The following is a 22,533-nucleotide window of genomic DNA, read 5'->3' on the forward strand; positions in this document are numbered from 1 at the left end:
TGACAACCAATTGCCAGCCAAATGACTTGATTAGCAACAAGTTGAAAAATGAAGGCATGTGAGGTTTGTTTTTTGCTTTAAAAACCCATACCCACATGGTGAAAGAAAAGGGAAATGAGTGCAATTGCAGGTGAAGTGGTTGAGTCATGGCTACCAAAATAAGGAAGAGCTGAATTTGAGTGATGGTTCAAGTCAGGGTTAGGTAATTTTCAGTTCAAACCCTAACCCTAATTGGGATGTTTCTTGAGATGTGAATATATGTTTGTAATAGTTGTAATGTTTTTTATGGAGCTAGGGTTTAAAATAATCTACCCATTTTTCATTTCTTTTAGAATATTTGATATTTGAAATTTGAAACTTTCCATCTTTCAAATAATAAATAATTATTAAAATTTAAAAATAATTAAAAATTTACGGTATAAAATTTTACTTTAATAAAATCTTTATATATAAATTTAATGTTTTGTTTAGTGTAGCAATGAAACTTTAAGCCAAAATTTGAAAATTGAAGAAAAATGAGAGAGAATTTGATTGGAATTCAATATCTAAACATGAATGCTCATAAATAAAAGAGAATTAGCAATTAGAAGACATATCCTGAAACATGACTATTGTATTCCATTAGAAATTTTAATTAATATCATTTTATTAAAATAAAATTTAAAATTTTTTTATAAATTTTCAAAAATTTAAAAATTCTCTAAAAAAAACTATTTATAATAATAAAAATTTTAATGTGAAAAATTAAAACTAATTATTGACATCTAAAACATAGAATTTAATCATCAAACTTTACAATAAAACATGTGGCTCTTTATTGCATTTCTGAAATTCATTTATTTTTAAATTCTCTTTTAAAAAATTATTATAGACATCAAATCAAACGAATATTGTAAGTAGAAATTAATTTTTTATTTTAATTATTTAAGTTAGATTTAAATTTTTTATAAAATTTAAAATTCATTCTTATGTAACATATTCTTCAATGAAATGATACATGATGTGGGTCCATATATAGTTCAGGTAGGCTCTTAATCCAATCCTTTAAATGGCAAATTATTCACCCAATTCCTTCATAGGTTAAAAAAAAAGTATATTGAGAAATATATATATAATGGACTTTTTATTATTATTTTTAAAAAAAAAATGATGAAGAAGAAGTTGGACCCACCAATAAGGTGTAAGTATTATAATTGGAGGTTTTGTTTAGGGAGAGTAGGTATATACCAAACAGTCAACAATAGCAATATTAATACAAACATCTCCTTTTAAATAGATATGCTATATGACAATTTCAATACAAGGTTGGTTCTTTGTCCCCCCAACCACTCAACATTTCAATCAAACCACTTTTCTTTAAATAAATAAATAAATAACTAAAAAAATTTGTTTACATCATTTTATATATATTTAAATTAAAATTAAAATTCAAACTTCACTTGAATTTAAAAAATATTCATAAATTAAACCTAAACTGTGAAGTTCAGATCGATTTGGGTTAATTGCATTCTTAATATTTTTGTAATGATCTCAATATTTGAGCTTTTTGTTAATAAATTTAAAAATGAAATGTTTGCAAATGGAACTAGTCATCAAAGAAGTTTAATTAAATTTGAAAAGATGTGGTAACTTTTGTAACATGTTTCAGCCATTGGAGCAGAAAAAATAAAACCTTAAAAAGAACAAAAAGAAAGTTAAAAGACAAGGAGACCCACTTCGCACAACCAATGGGAACAAAACTGTCTTCAATGTAAGAAATATGATTGAGGGAAAAAAAAAAATTAAAGAAAGGCCAAAAGTACTTTAAGCCAATAAAACAAATGAATATACCAACTCTATTTATTTTAGAAAATAATTTATATTTAAAAAATATCTTTTTATATATTTTTTATATTAAATATTTTAATTTTAATTTAAAAAATAAAATATGTTAATAAATTTATCTATATAAGGGTCCATTTTTATATTTTTTAATATTTAAAATATTGAAAATTTTATCAATATAAAATATTTTTCTACTTAAATAAAAAAAAAGTTATTTTTAATAAAAATAATTTTTTCATTTTAAAATAGAAAATCATTCACTTAGTTAAAAAGGTCTTCATAAAGTTTGGTGGTTTTTCTAAAGGCATTTTTTTGATAAATTAACTTTTAAGTGAAAAATAATAGGATTGCCCATAATACTCTTAAGTCTTTAAATTATTTACAACCATATTTAATTATTTAAATAGTTAATAATTTTATTTTTTAAAATTTAATTTTTAAATATATAATAATATTATAATTTATATTAATTTTAATTAGTTAATAAAAAATTTAAAAAATATATAAATATAATAACATTAATTTTTTTTAAAATAAGGATATAAATTAAATGATAATTTTGTTATTTATATTATATATATAAATATTATATATATAGATAGATTAGAATAAATATTATACTATAATATGATTATTATAAAATTATATCGTATAATAAAATTAATATAAAATAAATATAAAAATAATTTTTTAAATAGTTATAAAAGTATAAAATATTTTTATAAATATATATGGAAATGATTTATTTATTAACAATTAATTAATTAATTAATTAATTAATTAATAATATTTGTAGTTTAGATTTTTTATAATAGCATATATTATTATTATATTGTATAGGATATAAGTTATTGAATTTGAATGAATACTAAAATTTAAGAATTTTAATTGAACTATTATTTAGTAATAATAATTAATTTAATAATGCTAAAATTATATTTTATTATCATATAAAGTATTTTGAAATATAATTATACAATAGATAAAAATTGAAACCATTAAAATGATAAATTGTAATTTAATATAAACTAATTTAAAATAATTACATTAATATTGATTTTATTTTAATGAATGGCTGAGATAAGTACATAAAATTAAAAATGAAACAAAAAATTCTAAAAATATTTAAATAAATATTTACTAAAATTAAGATTGAATTAATAATAATTTAATAATATACATTTTTCAAAAGTATAAAATCTATGATGATATTTATTAGCAGACATCATTAATAATCATGTAAGTGTTTAGTAGTTTATACTCTCATTTTTAATAATTTAATGAGCTCTTTATTTATTAATCTGCACTGCATCTCAATTTAAATTATTTATATATTATTAATTATGATAAAAATATAATTTTTATAAATATTTTAATTTTAAATTAAAGATTAAATCATAATGAAAAATTATAAATAATTTGATAATATAAAATTATTAGATGATATGTTGTTCTAATTATCAATTATTATATTTGAATATTAATATTTACTGTAAATAAATATTTAAATTTTGGTTATATACATTAATATTTAAATTTATACTATATATAAATAAATAAAATTTATAAATATTATAATAAATTTAAAATACGTCAGAAAAAGTAATATATTAACATTATATTTGAGAATTAAAAAAATAATTTTATTATTTTTATATTTTTTAAATTGAATCATATTAAATATTATTTTAAATTATTTTTTAATATTTTATAACTAATATATTTAATAAGATTATTTTTTTAATAATAATTTTAAAAATAATATTAAATGATAAGTATATTAAACAAATTTAAAAAAAAATTGGATTGATGATATTTTAGTCAAAATAGGATAAAACAAATTGTTATTATAAAATTATTGATAAAAATAAAAAAAATTGAATAATAATATAAATAGTAATTTTTAAATACATTTAATAATAAAAAAATATAAATTAATAATTCTGTAAGTGTAAAATATATTTAGTTAAACATTAAAAAGATAAAATTTAATTGATAAAAAATAAAAGTATAAGATAAAATTGAAATAAATTTAAAACTTTTCAATATTCAATTTAATCCACTTACCACTAATTAAATGCACTTACAGTTGAATTAAATTTATGAGTTTCGATTAAATAACTTTATAATATAAATTTTAAAAATTAATTACTAATATTATCAATATTTTCAGACTCAGTCCCGTCAATGAACCAGTGAATAGAGAGAGTTAAAGATTTAAAGTACAAATGAAATGTTTTTTTTTTTTTTTTTCTGAAGTAGTACAATTGAAATGTTATTAAATAAATATAATAATAATATTTTTATTTTAATTATTATTTTATATATCTTATAAATAATTATTAAAATAAATTCACCTAAATTTTGAAATTCAGAATATTTTTTAAAAAATAATTTAAAATTTCAAATAATAATATTCAATATTATATAATAAAAATACTTAAAATGAAAACTTCATAATAACTAATAAAAATAAATAATAATGTTTATAACAAAATAACTAAAAAATTATGTATTTTTTTAAAATTTTATAAAAGATAATAAAATGAAAAATATATAATAATTTATTTTACTTAATAAAATAAATTATTATATACTATTAATTTTCTAAATTGCATTTAATTTTTTTTATAAATAATAAGTTATACGTTAATAATTACTTATATTAATATCACTTGTGTCGGTTAGCATATTATTGGTTGTGAAAAATAACAATTAGTTTGGTAGCCTTAATGGTTGAACTAATAAAATTCAGTGTTGGTTGAACCTTTGCTGCAAACATTAGTAATTATTTTTTTTATGTTAAAAGTAACCGGTTAGATTTAGAAAATCCGATTTAAATCAACAGTTTGATAGTTAATTGGCCGATTCATATCAAATTAAAATTAAAATTTTAAAATTAAAGATTTATATATTCGATTTTCTGTTAAATCGATTCAATCGACCGGTCTGGTTTTGATAATCATAAATATTATATAACTATAATAAAATTTAAATTAAATTAAAATTTAAAATATTATTGAAAATGATTTTTTTTTCATAATGAGTTTATGATTCTTAAATTAGATTACACGGTAAATTAATTCATAAATTATTATTTTGTAGAATATTTTAATTTTAGAAATTTTATATATTGTTATTGATAATAATATAGGGACTAGAACAGTTAACTTTAAACTACACGTAATGGATTAAAAAACAAAGTCTCAGAACCTTTTCTAATTAATAAAAAAATATAATATATATTTTTTTATTTTTTAATAAAATATATAGTTATTTTGTGTTTTACTTTTAAATCTAGAGGGAAATATTATTTAGTTTAAATTAAAATAATTAATTAAATTGAATTAATTTAAAATATAATCTCTTTAATAAATTCAATTATTTTAATTTAATTTAATTTAATTTTAATCAGAGAAAAATTAAATTAAATTAATTATTTAATAATATTATTATTTTTATAATATAAAGAGATTATATTTTAAATAAAATTGAAATATTTTAATTAAATTATAAAATATTTAAAATAAAATATAAAAAATAAAAAAAATCAATCAATCGAATTAAATCGATTTAATTTAAATCACTTTTTTACAATTTAATTTAAATTTTATAAATATCTAAAATTTTAATTTTTAATTTATTTAATTTAATTTTAAATCAAACTTGATTAATGATATATGAATCCAAGTCTAATACATCCGTTGATTGCAAGTGTATAAGTTTAGAGAGAATAATTAAATAATCAATTGTTCCAAGTTTAGTGGTCACAATTAGGCAACTGGCTATGGCTTTTCCTTATTAAAAAAAAAAATTATTGCCTCGTGTCTTTAATTTAATAATATTATTGGGCAGACAAAAGCCCCAGTTAATGCTATTAATTGTCTTTTCTTTAAAAAAATTAAATTCTAGAAAGTTCAAATAATTTAAACATGATATTTGTGATCCATTCTTATTATAATTATCATTCAAATTCAAACAAATTTTTTTTTTTAACATGTAAAAGTATTGCATTTCCATAGGTTCAAAAGGAAGAAAATAAGGCCCATAAAGTAATTAAACCCAACTCAAAAACTGAACCAACCAAAGCAACTATAGATCGAACCGCATCCAACCCCAAAACAAACTCTATACGCTCAGTGACCTTTCCCTTCTTTTATTAAAAGATTTGAGTAATTGAAATGATTAGATCATTAGTTGTAAAGAGATCATTGGGATATTCCAACGAATTAACTGGTGCCATGTTGCCTCCACTATAAACAAACTAGACTGGATCTAATAAACAGTGGCTTGTTTAGTTGAGAAACTTAAAAATAATAATAATAATAATAAACAACTTATATTAAATACTTTCTTTTAAAATTCACTTTTAACTTGACTCGTTAATACATTATTTAAAAGAACTCATTTTTTAAAAATTTTCAAATCAAAATTTTTACTTTCTCTCAAATAATATTTTATTCTAAATTTTACTTTATTAGATTTTTTTCAAATAGTTCAAAAATATTTTAATAATTTTATTATTAAATGCCCGAATATCCGAACAAGCCGAAGCCCGGAACAGACAAGGTGTATATTCAGACATTCTACCCGAAACCTCAGGCAAATTCCTTTTAGGACTCCTATAAAACAGGCCTCATTCCTCAAGATCAAGGCTCATTTTGCAGCCATTGCTCAAATTCTACTGAATTTTGGTCTCAAACTAGCAAGGATTTTACTATCCAGGATTACATCTCAGGAAAACAAAGAAGGGCTGAATGCTACATCATCTTAATTATGAACTTACAAGGAAATCCATAAAATCACGGATAGATAATACATCACTATCAGAAATGCAACTTGAAGATTGAATGGGAATGCACAAGGCAGGCAAATTTGAAATGTGTTGTATTGAAGATCACAGGAAGAAAAGGCCAATGCTCTATAGCAAACAAAAGCAACTATCATGTATTTGCTTTTCCGAAAAATTATGACAGATTTTACACACAACAACTCTTTTAAATTATACAAGAAACCCAGATCAAGCACACTTGGGTTACATTTTCTAATGGAACACTAGGTACATCGTTTTCGCAGACAGATGTAGAAGCTCCCTAGCAAAAAAAAAAAGATTTGGATCGAACATACTAGGTGCAATTGCTATCAGTTCCTTATCTAATAGAAACATACCAAGCAGTAACAAGCTTGGCTGGCAATTGCCGAGTCCACGAAGCAAGCAGATCTAACATTGGATATGGATTCTCCTTGCAATGAAACTACCTGTAATAATGAACTACGATTGAGGTGCTGCCTTTTTCCATCTTAAGCATTTGTTTTGTTTGACATCAATGCTTGGAATAGAAGTGAGCTGCTTTGTGGGTTTTGTGATGGATATTTTCTCCATTGCGTTCATGAACTTTCGCAAGTGCTTGATATACTCGGGATAAGTTTCGAGGTTGCAATGGCCACCACCTTTGACCCATAAGGGGTCGTACTTTTCCTTTGCGAGTTCCCATAGGCGCTTCCCATGAGAAAAATCAACAATGTCATCGCTTGTTCCCTGAGAATGTTGAATGACAAATATCAGCAACGATAATGCAATTTATCAATTCAACCAGAAGCCAAATAGAATCATCATAGAGTAAATAATCACATATGAAACAAGCATATATTTTCAAGACACCAAATGATGAAGTGTGCTCATAAACATAAGCAAAGAGCAGTATGGATGACACAGAAGAAAATGACAGAAGCTTGATTGTCTGTATTCTAGTTTCTGCTAATTTGAGCCATATGCAAATATCGTTTGATAACCATGCATTATTACCTTCACATGTGGGTTTACAATCAATGTGAAACTATTTTACACTCTGAAGTTTTCATAACTGAAGTTATCTGGTAATGTAATATTACGAAGAATAACAATGACAGGAACTTACATGTATAACAAGAACTGGGCAATTGACTTGCCGTATTTTGTCAATGTTCTGCAAGTAATAGACAAGTCCTCCAATTAAAAAATAATAAGAAATGTAATTTACTAGTACAAAAAGGAATAGAATATCAAGAAAACTGGCACTAAACTCACCTTGTAAATGTCAAACCAAAATGTCATCTTGACAGGACACAAGACGCGTATGCCTGAAAGGATTGCGCTGTGAAGAACAACTCCCCTCAACTTCTCTAAACGAGAAGCTAAATGCAGAGTAGGTCCACTTCCAACAGATTGGCCATACAAGATCAAATCCTCTTCCTTAACTTCATATTCATTCATCAAACAATTGTACACAGCCTCTATGTCAGAGTATGTGTTTAACTCAGAGGGCTATTAAAATTCCACAAATAACAACTGATCAGGCATGTAAAATTAGCATTGAAGGTGAAGACAAATGAACATGTAGGCAGAAATTATTAAGACAAATAGTTTTTTTTTTTTTGAGAAAAAAAGTAGCTACTCAAGATTTTAATTTAAAAAATACAGATAATTGATCTCATAGAATATATTTACCTTGCCAGAAGATGCCCCATATCCTGAATAATCATAGCTGCAAAATAGCGAAATATCAAGTAAGAACAAAGCTCACAGGCTTAGCTGCATCAAATGAAAACTTGAAAATCCTGATAAATTATTTCCACTAAAGCTTGACATGCTAAATCTTCATTTCCTTTCTGCACATATATAAAAGATCTCAGATGCTCAATTAGAACAATTTGAGGATACCTTCATGGCATGCACACGACACAAAGGGGGAAAATTTTAGAAAAAATAAATTAAAATCTTAAACCTTCAATTCTAAAAAAAACCCATAAATTAATATGCATTAGCAGATAATGACAAATGATGCCGACAGATTCCAGAAAAGTCAGGAAATATGTGACCCATGATCAAATTTAAAGCAGCAACCAAATTTATCATTTTTCTTTTCCCCAAGAAATGATTGTAAAGCCAGCAACATAATTAAATCAAATGCTCAGATCAAAAATTGGTCCATGACACCAATTATTTCCATCAGTTAACCTCACACAAAGGAACATATTGAAAGACAGGAACAACTGAGAAGAGAAAGAGAAGAAAAAGACAAATCAACAAATCCAAAAACCAAAGGAAAATTTTGAGAGAGAAAATTTTCACAAAAAGTTGGCAGGCAGCAACATGAATCACAAAACATCTTAATCTAGAACTAAAGATAATTAATACCAGAAAATTTATTTAATTTTATCCGAATCAATCATCAAACAAGGAGGAATCAGAAATCAGCAAATGGGTATTGAATCAATTGCCAAAACAAGAACATACGACAACAAATAAATAAACACAACAGAAAAATCCACCATAACCAAATGGAAACCCTTCTCAGGACAATCAACCAAACCAGAAATACCCAGAAAGGAAGCAATTACCTATATAAATACATACCTCATAATATTGACTCTCAAATGAGCTCTAAGCTCAATGAAGAGCTCATGCATTTGGCCAAGGTCGGCAGCGTTTCCATGGGAGTACAAGATGGTGAATCTAGCAAAAGGGTGTTTCCAAAACGTGGCCACAATCTTGTTCCCTCCTCTGGTTTCTAACAAATGCACGTCCATGTTCTTGTCAGCTGTGATAGTCGAAAACAACAGCCTCCCATCTTGCTCTTCACACACATCGTAGGTTGGTGGGTCTGGGGGGAAGAAGGCGAATTTCGCTGCCACATTAGACGTTACATTTCCCATTTACGGATTATTTCTTTCTTCTTTTCTTCTTCTTTTTTTTGTTAGAAAAAAAAAATCTTCTTTTTCTACGAGGACAAACCACGAAAGCAAACAAAACACAACAAAAACCGAACCCACTTGAGAAATATGCGTATATGGTGAAAAGTGTTGGAATTTGTCTGCGGTTAGTGAAATTTGGTTACGGTGCTTTCATGGGTTATTGTGAAGGGATCCAATCTAAAAGGATGAGCTGAAGGTGGTGGAGACGACGGCGGTGGTGGTGGCGGTGAAGTTGGTGGAGATAATGAGGGAACAGAAACCCAGAAAATGAATAATATGGATTTTTAGAGGACGAGAGAGAGGGAGGAAAATTTGTGCTGGTTTATAGTTTTGATGGTGGGTGATGATCTCTGTAAACCTGCTTCCATATTCTTAATTTTTAATTTTTTAATTATTTTTTAATTTTTATTTCTATTTTTTGGTGTGTGCATGAGAAATTGAGAATGATACCCATTGTTCCAAGATGATGTTGTGAAGTTACGGTTTTGACCTTCAGAAATCATTCAACTATATTTTTCCAATTTGTTCTTTTTTTTTTCCACATCATATCCAAAAAAACAAATTTCATTTATAAACAATAAAAAATAAATACATCATAATTTTTTAAACATAAAACCAATAAAAATATAAAAACAAAAATTAAATTTTTTGTTCAAATTTTATCAGGAAAAGAAAAATATCTTTTGAGTAATAACTTATTTATTTTAATTTTAAACAATCAAAGAAATATACTATAATAATATTCTTTCAATAATTTACTTCTGGAAGTCGTAAAAAAGTTTACATCAGTAAGCATTAATGGAAGGACATACTATGTTATTAAAAAATAATTATCTATTTTTGTATATTTAAGTATTTATGTGTTGAAAATATTTATAGACATCTTACATGGGATAATACTCGCCCAAAACATATATATATATTGTTACAATAAAACTATATAATAGAATTTTGGTAAATCGTAACTTTTAATTACTCAAGTTTTATCTACGAGAGAGAAGACCCAATTGATAGGTATCGAAACCTCCAAAACTAATTGAAAAAAATTATTATTTAATTTTTATAATTTATTCATCGATTTTGAAAAATGTATTAAAATATTTTTGACATTATAAAATCTACTAATTAGTCTTTCGTTAGTTTTAGTTGTTAAGTATTGTAAAAAAAGTATAAAATATTTTTGATATGGAGGGACTAATTAATAAATTTTTTAAAAATCTAAAAGACCAACTAATAAATTTTTTTAAATTATAGTGACTAAATAATAAAATATTTAATGACAAAATTAACGGATGGACCAAATAGTAGATTTTTTAAAAGTCAGGGATATTTAATATATTTTTTAAAACTGAAGAACTAATTAGTGAGTTTTTTTAAATCATAGAGACTAAGTAGTAATTTTTTCAAAATAAGTTTCTACTTTTCCAAAATAAAATAAATTTTGATAGTAATGAGTAAGGTTAATTCACATAGACTGGGAAGAAAATAATTTTATTGATTGAACAAAAATAAAATAAAAATTAGAAAACGTAAACGTAAGGAAATAAAAATTAATTCAATGAGAAAATTAATTAAAAAAGCTAAACAATTAAATTTAAGAAAAAAAATTAATATGAGATGAATTCAGTTAAAAAATTAATCTTAATTTTAATTTTATTAGTTGATTACATACGATATAAAGATAATTTCAAATTATTTTTGATGGAAACAAAAGTTTTTAGTTTTCTATTTTGATGGTTGCAATATACAAGGATAGGAGGAAACATTTTGTTAATGTGGAAAAGTTATGGGTCTGTTTCTGTGATTGACTTTTCTTCAATTTTATTGATTCGTTTGTTTAATGTTCAATGGAGGTTTACTAGTTATTATGGGTTTCCGGAATCGCAACGACGACGTTAGTCTTGAAACCTTATTCGAACTTTATCTCGTAGAAGTTCTCTTCCATGGCTTTATTCGGGAGATTTTAATGATTTATGCTCGAGAGATGAGAAAGAATAATGAGTATATTTGCCAAATTATCTTATACAGGGGTTTAGACAGGCACTTGAGAAGCATTTTTATCAAATTATCTTATGCAGTAGTTTAATTTTGAATGATTGTAAATTTTTATTAAACTCTAGAACTGATATTTTTATTAGGTGGGTTCGTCGTAATGTTACTCTAACTGCTTATACTTTAACTAGAGAATCTATCAGGTATAATCGTCTCTTTGTTTGGAATGATATCCATCTTTATTTGATGGAATTTTATTAATACAATCAATAGTTTTGTTTAAAAAAAAAAACTAATTATAGATATCAAAGTCACTCCTAATTTTTAATCCAATTACCACATTAAGGAGTAGAAGAATCTAATTCTAACTAATAAACGCAAGATATTCATAAAAACATTCAAATCTCACAACCAATTAGACTGAAATTTCAATTATCTCTCAAATGAAAAGAAAATTCAGCCTCACATATTTATAGCTGAAACACAACAAGAAGAATAGTGTTTTAAGCCTTCCAAAATTAATTCAGAGCAAAAGATGATGTTTTACATCAAAATATCATATTTATATAGTACTTAAAATTTTAATTCAACGTAAATACTCATAACCAAAATAAAACAGGAAGGTTTTTTCTAAAAAAGTCAAGTTTGATATATCTTGAAAGATGAGAATTTCTAATCGCATATCAGATTTAGAACTTAACTCTAATTCTTCTCGTTAAGTATATTATGCCCACAACATAGTCTATAATACAGTACATCTGAGAATTATAATTCAAGTATGACTTTGCTTTGTTATTCTCTTGTGAACTTGGTTATGTCCATGACTCTTTAATTTTAAAATGTAGAGTTTAAACATGATTTTTCTTTTAGTATTTTCCAATTCTTGCTTAACCTATCAAGATATCAAAATTCAAACAAATCAACCCGTTTTAAATAGAATCAAACTCAAAATTTAAATATTTTAAAACATTAAAACTACACAAATATGCATATTATCACCGATTGACTAGATGATTGATGCACGAAACAATAGAAGGTTCATTCCGTATATCTGATCAAGCCTCTCATGATATCTGATTAAGAGATGATATACAACATATCCCTATTTGACCTACAATTACGGGATCTCCTATCCACCAACCGGTATTAGTCGGATTTTTAGAAAAATTACTAACTAATCTTATCTTATTACAATATAAAAGTAAAGTATAAACAAAGTTTAAAATGCGTATTCTAATACACTTTTCTTTAAATTCAAATTTTTTATTTACACTCACCCTAACCCTACTTGAAAAGTACTATGAAAGAGAAATTTGAAGCCTTTAGTATGATTAAAATCAATATTCATACGATACATATAAATTTCTCTTAGAAGAGATAGCTTTTCTATGATATTGTTCATCCATAAATATGAAAAATAATAATAATAAAAAAGAAAATCACATTAAAAAATTGTAGTAAATATCTGTCTACACTGTCGATATACATCAGTTAATATTAAACCATTTTTATAACAACTTTTTAAAATTTAAATTTTTATAAATTAATCATTAAAAATTCTAAATTTATAGTTGAATTAATAATTACAATCAATTCTTTAAATATTTAACAATAAAGTTAAATATCACCAATTTTTTCTATCGTAATAAAATAGATAAATTAAATTCTCTAGAAAATATGATAAAATATAATACAATTGAAAATTTATAACTTACTTTCTATGATTTCAAAATCAAATAAATAAATTCATCACTTTATTATATATATATATAAATTGATTTCTAATAATGTGAGATTCAAAAAAAGATAATTCAACATAATCTGAATAGTTCATACTTTCCTTTTTTTATTATTATATTTTTATTTTTTAGTGATATATAACCACTATCTTAATACAATACCACATGTCGCTATTATACAGGGCTGTACATACAGACGTACCTACCTTCTCATCATCGTCATGCAACCATTTAATTTCTTTTTAGTGCTCGTACTGATAAGATCATGGCATAATCGAGTCTGTTCCCCCTACTGCCTCATCACATTAGATGAGTTGGGTTCCTCTTTATGAGTCCGGATCCCCATCATCCTACTCAATTATGAACTGAATTGCGCGTTAATGGATCAGTTTGCGTAATAAATTTTGATGAGTCGTAAGCCGCACTCTCCTACAAGAGTTGGATTATAGGCTGGGTGCCAGTGACCGTAGTCATCAATATTATTTAATTTTTTATTTTAATTAAAAAAGATATATCAAAATGCCTTTACTATGTTTAGAAAGTAAATATATTATCAAAAATGAAATTTAATATCTCAATTGTAAAAAAAAATCAAAAATAATAAAATATTATTCAAATTATTTTGATCATGTATAAAATTACGAAAAACACATTTTTGAGTTCTACAAACTCTAAACATATTAGATTTTTCATCTCACTAATACTTTATATAATATGAAATATTAATACCATAAATAATATTTTATAATATGATTTATATGTTAGTTTTTCTGACAAAATCTAAAAATTATTATTATTTGTTAATAATAATATAATATTTTAATATAATTTAATTATAAATACTAATTAAAAAATTAATAAAATAATAAAAAATATTTTTTTTATTTTATTTGAATTAAAATTTAAAATTTTATATTTGTATTTATATTTTGAATATTATATGTTTATGAGATTTTAGCAAAAGAAGGGCAATATGGTCTTTTAAGTTAGAAAAAAAGAAGCTCATATCATCGGAAGACAATGGATTACAAATCTCAAAACCAGTGCTGTTAAAACACAAAATAAATAGTAAAAAATTAGGGAAAATGGAAAAAGAGAGGTTTGGTCAAAGGCTGCTGAGGATCTCAGCAGTCCGCAGAGCAGAAAAGAGAAATGTCAGTGTCAGACATTCTTTCGTTTTGTAAGCCTTTTGTTCGCCCATCTTACTCCAGACTAACATTTTGTTAAAAAATTACACTCTCCCGTAAATTTGGTCTTATGTTTTTTCACGCGTATTAAAAAAATAAATTTTATTAAATTTTTAATTATATTTATTATAAAATTATTAAATATTAAAAGATATTTTAAATATTTATTTTAAAAAATAATTAATAAAAAATTATTTTAAAATTAAAATAAAATTATAATAATCAATTTATATACTATTATAATATAAAAAAATAAATTTAAAATAAAAAAATATATTAATTTAAATAATTCAAATAGATATGAGAAAAGGTTTATTTTTAAGTTTAAGTGTTTAAAAGTTATTTTTTAAAAAAAATTTAGATGTTTAAAAGTAATTTTTTTTAAATTTAAGTATTTATAAGATAATTTAATTGTCTAATAAATAAAAATATTAAAACACTCGTATGTAAATACACATTATATCCTCATAAATAATCCTACCTCCATTTTATAATTATATACTTATTTTTCTTTTCAATTTATTTTAAATTATAATTTATTTTTTTATAATGTAATTTATTTGTTACTTTATTAATACACCCATATTTTTTTTTGAAGTCAATTAATACACCCATATTTAAAATGTATTACTCTAAATTTAATTAATACTATACATTATTTAATTTTTAATCTTTTTAATTTTCCTAAAAATTTTAATAAAAACTGATAATCGCCAGACTTCTTTCTTGGGCGAGGCCGGGTCCAAGAAAGAACAATGACCCAAAACCCATCAAGCCCTCATTAGGCCGACCAACTCAGCATTTCAGTTCTCGACCCAAACACGTCGGACCGAATGGGTTACTCGCGAACCCAGACCTAGCATGAAGAAGTCCAGCCCGGTAATGTGATGTGAGGGAGAGGAGCTTATCCAGTCACTTCGCAGCCCTGTCCATATGCGCGACAGGGGAATTAAATGACCGTCTGGCATAGAGAGGGGTCTGACACGTCCGTACGTATGGGTTTGAGTGACATAAACAGGTAGTACAATAGCAGGGAGACAGGAGACGTCAGGAGCAAGTAAAAAAGGAGAGGGAATATTTTTTGTGGGGCTTCTTCTTTTGACTTCTTCCTCAACTCCATATTTTTATTTTTCTCTACAACTCTTGCCTATCCATACTACACTAGTTTATGAATCTGACTTGAACGTCAAAGGGTATCCATCGGGTATCCCTGGTAGACCTCTGACCATCTTTTCTTATTTTGCAGGTCCTTTCAAATAGTATATTGAGAGACCCATTTGATGAACCCATATGATGGAGTAAGAAGAAAATTAGATCTATCATGGAGTAAGAGGAAGATTAGATTTATCAGAAACAAAACTAAATTATAACAACCGAATGAAATTGAGTTCGAGAAAAATTGATTGTTTGTAGAAAGATGAGGAAAAGATATAAATATATTTTTAGTGAAAATTGAGAGAAAATAGTTGTCTGTTAAAATTTTTGTGTTCCTTCCATTATCGGTGGATAGCAGTATTCGATTCAAATAAAAAAAATTAATTAAATTGAAATAATTTAAAATTTTAGTTTGGTTTTTTATTTATTTCGATTCAGTTTTTAATTTTAAAATTTTTGGTTATTTCAGTTCGATTCGATTTTATCAGAAAAAATAAAAAAAATAAATCAAATTGATTAGTGATAATAGTATATTATTTTTAATAATATAGAGAGATTAGATTATATTAAATTAAAATATTTCAATTATATTTTAAAATATTAAAAATAAAGTGTAAAATATAAAAAATTTATTAAAAATTTAAACTAATCAAATTGAATCGAATCAGACCGATTGAGTTTAATTCGATTTTTAATTAAAATCGATTTGTTTCGATTTTTATAAATACTAAAATTTTAATTTTTAATTTAGTTAATTTGATTCGATTTTAAATTAAACTAATCGAATTGTGATCTCTAATTATTGGTAGAGATTAACTCAATGTCTATAACAATTTTTTTAAGAGAGATTTACAATTTAGTCCCTGGGTATTGCCATTATTAACAAGTCAGTCCCTATATTTTTAGAAACCTATTAAAACGTCCTTATGTTTTCTTTCCATCAACGAAATAGTCCTTCTGTCATCTTTTCTGTTAAAATTAGATAAAGGAGGAGAGAGAAAAATTTTTAAATCCAATTTTACCCTCAAATAAAACCATTTATTTAGTCATTGGATATTACTATTATTAACAAGTTAGTCCTTACATTTTTAAAAATCTATTAAAACGTTTTTATCTTTTTTCATATTTAGTAAAACGTTCTTATCGTTTTTTTCCGATCAATAAAATAGTCCCTATATTTTCTCATATCTATTAAAACGTCCTTATCGTTTCTTTCCGTCAACAAAATAGTCCATCCTCATTGTTTCTTTCTGTCAATGAAATCGTCCTTCCTATATTTTTAGAAATATATTAAAACATCCTTATTGTTTCTTTTTGTCAACGAAATAGTTCCTATCTTTTTTCAGATCTATTAAAACGTCCTTATTGTTTCTTTTTGTCAACGAAATAGTCCCTGTCTTTTCTTTCCTCCTCCTCCTCCTCCTCCTCCTCCTCCTCCTCCTCCTCCTCCTCCTCCTCAAAAGAAGAAGGAGAAGAAGAAGAAGAGAAAGAAGAAAAAGAAGAAAAAGAAGAAAAAAGAAGCAAAAGAAGGAGAAGAAGAAGAAGAAGAAGAAGTAGTAGAAGAAGAAGAAGCAGAAGCAGAAGAAGAAGTGGAAGGAGGAAGAATTGATGAAGAAGAAAAGGAAGGAGGAGGAAGAGGAAAATAATGGAGGTAATTTAGTCTTTTATTATATTTTTAACAGTAAAAATAGACGGAAGGACTATTTCATTGACAGAAAAAAAATATAAGGACGTTTTAATAGGTTTCTAAAAATACATGGACTAACTTGTTAATAATGACAATACCCAGAGAATAAATTATAAATCTCCTTGTTTTTTAATCACAAAATTTAATAAAAGTTTTTCTTTAAAAAAAAACTTAGTTTTTAGAGAAATTAAAAGGTAATTTTACCTTCAGTCCAAAGGATTAGACTGGGTCAAAAAGCCCATAGAATGCATGGAAGTTGGTGCACTTAAAGAAAGAAAGAAACAGAGAAAAGAAAAAGGAAAGGAGCTGCAAAGATACCTTGGCTTTTACACCTTTAAGACGGGTCAAGACGGAAACGTGAATTCTATAACTTTTTGTTTTATTTATTTTTTATAGAAACATTACTTAAATTTACAGAAATTTTATTAATTTATTTTTATTTTAAAATCATTTGATTAATCAAACTTTTTAGTCGCTATTATAAACCGTTATATGTATATTTAATATTTATATTATTTAGTAATTAAAATTTTAATTATATATAATATTTAATTTTTATATTTTTAAATATCTATATTATTTAATTTACTGACGAAAATAATTTTTTGTTATATAACTGTTAACAAGTCAGCAGAGCCCCCAGGATTTTACCAAGGTCAGATGTTGTACCATGAAGACTTTTTTGATTCTATGATTTAAGAAATCTATGGATCATGATTTTTCAGGTGGAATAATAATATCCCATGACAATATTAATTTAATATTATTAATTAATTAATGAGAAATATTACTTTTTAGGTTTATTATTTCATATCTTTATTCCATTATTATTAACCTAAAAAAATGTTTATTTATCTTTTAAAAAAAGTGTGTATCATATGAGCAGAATTACTGTTAATTTCTTAAATTTTTAAAAAATTTATTAATTTGTTTTGATTTCAAAATCAATCGATAAAAATATTATTATATTTTATAAAATTAAATTCTTTAGTTATTTTATGTAAAAAATTATTTAATTAATTTATTTTAGCATTAATTAGATAAATTAAACAGTATAAATATTTAAAATTAAAAAAATAAAATAATATATATAATTAAAATTATAAAATTTAAATAGTATAAATAATTTAGATAATTAATGATTTTTAATACATATTGAAATATTAAAATGAGAAGGAGCACAATAAATTTTGTAAAAGGCCTAGAAATCGGGATATACAATAGTGATGAATGTGATCCAAACCTCTACCAAATCAATACTAAATCAACCGGCATCCATTGTTATTTAGAAGAATAAAGAGCGTCATACTAAATCTCGAGTCAAAAGCCATTTACAAATTGAAGGAAACACCGATGAAGATGAATGACGTTTTCTCTTCAACGATCCAAATTCTGCACTCTACTCAATGAGCCACTATGTCAACCAATAACATACTTGAAAGAAAAAAAGAAAAAAGTCAATCTGGAACTTCAATCACCACAGATTGAAAAGGTTGCTGACGAAGATGAAGGGGATGTGCTCTTTGGAGTCTCATTTGCGCCTTCTGAGATTTTACTCTATAAGCTATTGCCATCCCCTGCTGCCAAGCTTATTCAGAAAGAGAAGCCGTCGATTTATGAAGCAAAAAAACCTATATGTAGACAAACACAACCCATAAAAGAACAAGAGAAAAGAAAACCACGGTAAATGAAAGAAACCTTCACATATTTCTACAAATCTGTTGCAAAAAAATTAAAAAACAGAAAAAAAACTAAGAAATTAAAAAATAAAAATAAAAGAAAGTAATCACTGGAGGTGAGGAAGGAACCTACTCTATGAGTGGTGGTAAGAAAGAATTAGTTTCCTTCTCATCAATAATTTTATACAAAAATTGAATAATTTAATTTAATTTAATAATTAAAAATATATCAGTCATTTAATAAATTCATAATCAAATTTTCATACTCTAAAATTTTAAATTTAAAAAATAAAAAAATTTTATTATTTAATATTAAAATTTATTTTTATTATATAATTTCTTTTCTAAAATAATAATTAAAAACTGAAGAGAGGAGAATCTGAAACTTCAAATTCAAGGACTTATCATCATACTTTAAAGTCCGTGAGTGGTTTTTTATTGTATAATTAAGTATAGGTGGGCATATGAAAGTTGAAGACTAGTGGATAAGGGACAGAGCTTTAATAATGAGTTCAAACGTGATGGACCAATGAAAAAGAAAGAAATAAACAAAGGAAATCATTGTTATCATGGAGTTTTTTGTTTGGGAAACCACAAATCCTTTTGATTCTGCTCCAATGTAGTCAACAGCCTTTAGGTATAAATATATAATATTCTCTTTTTGTTTTTTTCTTCTGTCTTCCCTCTGTTTCTTACCAGAAATTCTCTTAATTTATGTTCCAAGAACCAACAACAGAGCTACTTATTTATAATTAAATTCTTTAAATGTACATAAAAATTCTAAATTTTATATTTTTTTATAATTATATTTTACTTTTTCGATAAAAATATTTATATTAATAATTTTTTTATAATTATATCACTTATTTATATTTTCATTAAAATTAACACAAAAATCAATTCAATATAAAAAATTTCCATATTTACAAATAAAAATCTTATATAGAGTTGTCTCATCTATTTGCATTTTTTATCATTTGTCTTAAACTGAATACTGTAAATTTGATCACGAAATAGAAAAATACTTCTTTTTTTTTTTTTTTTATCGCATTTCATTTGAAATCAATATTGAGCTACAGGCGTAGGCCTATCCTCCTTGCCTCTCCCAACACACATTTTTATTTTTTTTATCTAATTCGAATCGTAATGTAAAATTAAGCATAAAATCATAATACGATTTCATAAAAAATATATCTAAATTTAGGTCACATAAATAATATATAAATATATTTATTTTATACTAAATAAAAAATATAATCATTACAATTAAAATTATTAAATTTTATATACATCGGCTAAATATATTGCTGAATTATAAGATTAGAACCAAGAACTGGAAAAGGCAAGACCAGACTGGATTAAAACCAATTTGTCTTGAACGAGTGATTGGTAAGTATAGATTCTATTAATTCTTCCATCCATGTTTTGGACTCTACATCTGAGAATGTTCCAGCTTAAAAAAAAAGTTTCAACAATAAGATCAAAGTATACAAGAGATTGAGACACCATTGCATTTGTTTCTTTTCGGAATGAGAAACATAATACATTACAAAATAAATAATATAGCAGATAAATAAAAAATTAAAAAAAAAACAATAAGACCAAATCTTTTAAAGAAAAATTACTAAGATCACACATTTCAAAAGAAAGATCATCAAAATATTAGATTGGGAGGACCATAAATGTAAAATCTCTAACAACCAAAAACTCTAAAAGTAGAATCTCCCACAGTCAAAACTCTAAATATAAAATCTTTAGAAATAAAATAATTGTGTTCAAAATACATTGAAATGAATTCTAAAAGTAGAGTCTCCCCTTTATTTTCTAGAAATCACAATATATTAAAATGAATTTTCTTTTTTATAATAGTCTATCAAGCAATAGTCTCGATAAAAGAAACAGCTTAAAGAATAGTAAACTTAAAATCTTCAAAATAATTACGTTCTACTATTTAGAAATAAAGAAACAAAATTTGTGTGTACATGTTGTTGATTAGAAAATCGGCTATTTGTGTGTAGATGTTGTTGATTAGAAAATCGGCTTTTAATGTATCTCCCACTTAATTGTAATTTTTTTATTATTTAGAGAATCATATTTTAATGTATTATAGGGGAGGTTGTGAATTTAAAAGATCCAAATCAAATTGCGGATAATTATTTATGCATTATTCCTGAAATATTAATGTTTTAATGTATGATTTTGTATGTATTTTTCAGGCATAAAGCCTATTAAAGAATATAAATTGTTACTTTTTATTATGATTTATGTATATTTTTATGGTCCTTTTGGTTTTGTATACTCACCAATTTATAATTTTTTCGTAATAACGCCGATCATGTTAACACAATTTTTCATTTGAATGGGATGTTGTGTATAAAATATATCATAATTAATTTTACTTAATTTATACTATAATTATTTAATATTAATATTAAAATATCGATTAATTAATAATATTTATTAAAATATTACTGAAGTTCCGTGCGGGTTTAAATTTAATAATAAAATAAAGACAAATTGGACAATATTAGATATATATATATATATATATATATATATAACGAAAAAAAAAAGATGTTGAACAAAATTAAAAAAAAAAAAAAGAAATGCAGAAACACAAAAGTTGATATTAATTACATAAGAATTGATTCAGAAAGCATACCCATGAAAAAGAAAACATAAAAATAAACTACTCAAGAAGAGTAGATAGCCACACCCTGCAAAGATTTCAATTGTTCTTGAAATGTTTGCAAAATACAGATATCTGGCCACAAACATACATAGATAATCATATAAGATATGATCAATATTATATTAATAATAATATCAATATAAAATATTATTTTTTATGTTTAATAGGTAAACCTATAACAACCTGTAATAACTTGACAACCTCGTCTGTAAGGGTTGGCTCCAGTACCAACCCTGCAGTTGTAATAAGATCTTCCTCTTTTATTACAAGGAGTGGTACTCGCCTTGAGTACAGCATAGCTTATGGTTCTGGGTTTTCCAGCCAAAACCCTACGGCTTGTTTCTGAATCCATCATCATTTCTTCTTCGTCGTTGATAGAATCTCCCACCGCATCAGTATGGTTGGGGTTGGCAAATGCAGCTTCACATGTTGCAGATTTAGCTACAATGGCTATGGCTAAAAGGATGAGTATCTGCCAGAACTTGAGATTCATTTGATTTTATATATTGTATTTTCAAAAGAAAAATGAATTTCTTATGTGGGTTTTTCTTTTGGTTCTCTGCTTTTCTTGTTAAAAGAAAGGGAGAGAATAGAAGAGAATATAAGAGAAAATTTGGGTTTTGTAGATTATATTATGTAATTGTTTATTTATTTTTTTTTAATTTTTTTTTTGTATGGTTTGTTTTTTGTTTGTAATATGGGGTGGTTACGTATGCATCCCTTGTTAAGAGGGGAACTGTTTTTCTATATCTGGTATGTGTCTCAATTTAGAATAAATCTTGAATGAGTTCAGTAGAAAAAAAAACCTCAAAATTTGGAAAACAACTTTGTGTGGTGGAAAACC

The 22,533-nt window shown here is 24.7% G+C and overlaps 2 protein-coding genes across 2 annotated transcripts; both read right to left on the reverse strand.

Annotated features, from left to right (window-relative positions):
* Positions 1–6,750: 6,750 nt before the first annotated feature.
* On the reverse strand, positions 6,751–9,924 carry LOC110631195 (alpha/beta hydrolase domain-containing protein 17B). The gene is made up of 5 exons (XM_021778937.2): positions 9,221–9,924; positions 8,312–8,348; positions 7,892–8,128; positions 7,743–7,790; positions 6,751–7,363 (listed from the first exon to the last, which is right to left on the reverse strand). The coding sequence occupies exons 1-5, from the start codon at positions 9,517–9,519 to the stop codon at positions 7,097–7,099; spliced, it is 888 nt and encodes a 295-aa protein (XP_021634629.1). The 5' UTR covers positions 9,520–9,924; the 3' UTR covers positions 6,751–7,096.
* An 11,766-nt stretch (positions 9,925–21,690) lies between these two features.
* On the reverse strand, positions 21,691–22,182 carry LOC110600519 (protein RALF-like 19). Its single transcript, XM_021737376.1, has 2 exons — positions 21,873–22,182; positions 21,691–21,761 (listed from the first exon to the last, which is right to left on the reverse strand). Exons 1-2 carry the CDS (start codon positions 22,180–22,182, stop codon positions 21,691–21,693), a joined length of 381 nt encoding a protein of 126 aa, XP_021593068.1.
* Positions 22,183–22,533: the final 351 nt, after the last annotated feature.

Source organism: Manihot esculenta, chromosome 14, assembly GCF_001659605.2.
Source record: "Manihot esculenta cultivar AM560-2 chromosome 14, M.esculenta_v8, whole genome shotgun sequence".
NCBI lineage: Eukaryota > Viridiplantae > Streptophyta > Magnoliopsida > Malpighiales > Euphorbiaceae > Manihot > Manihot esculenta.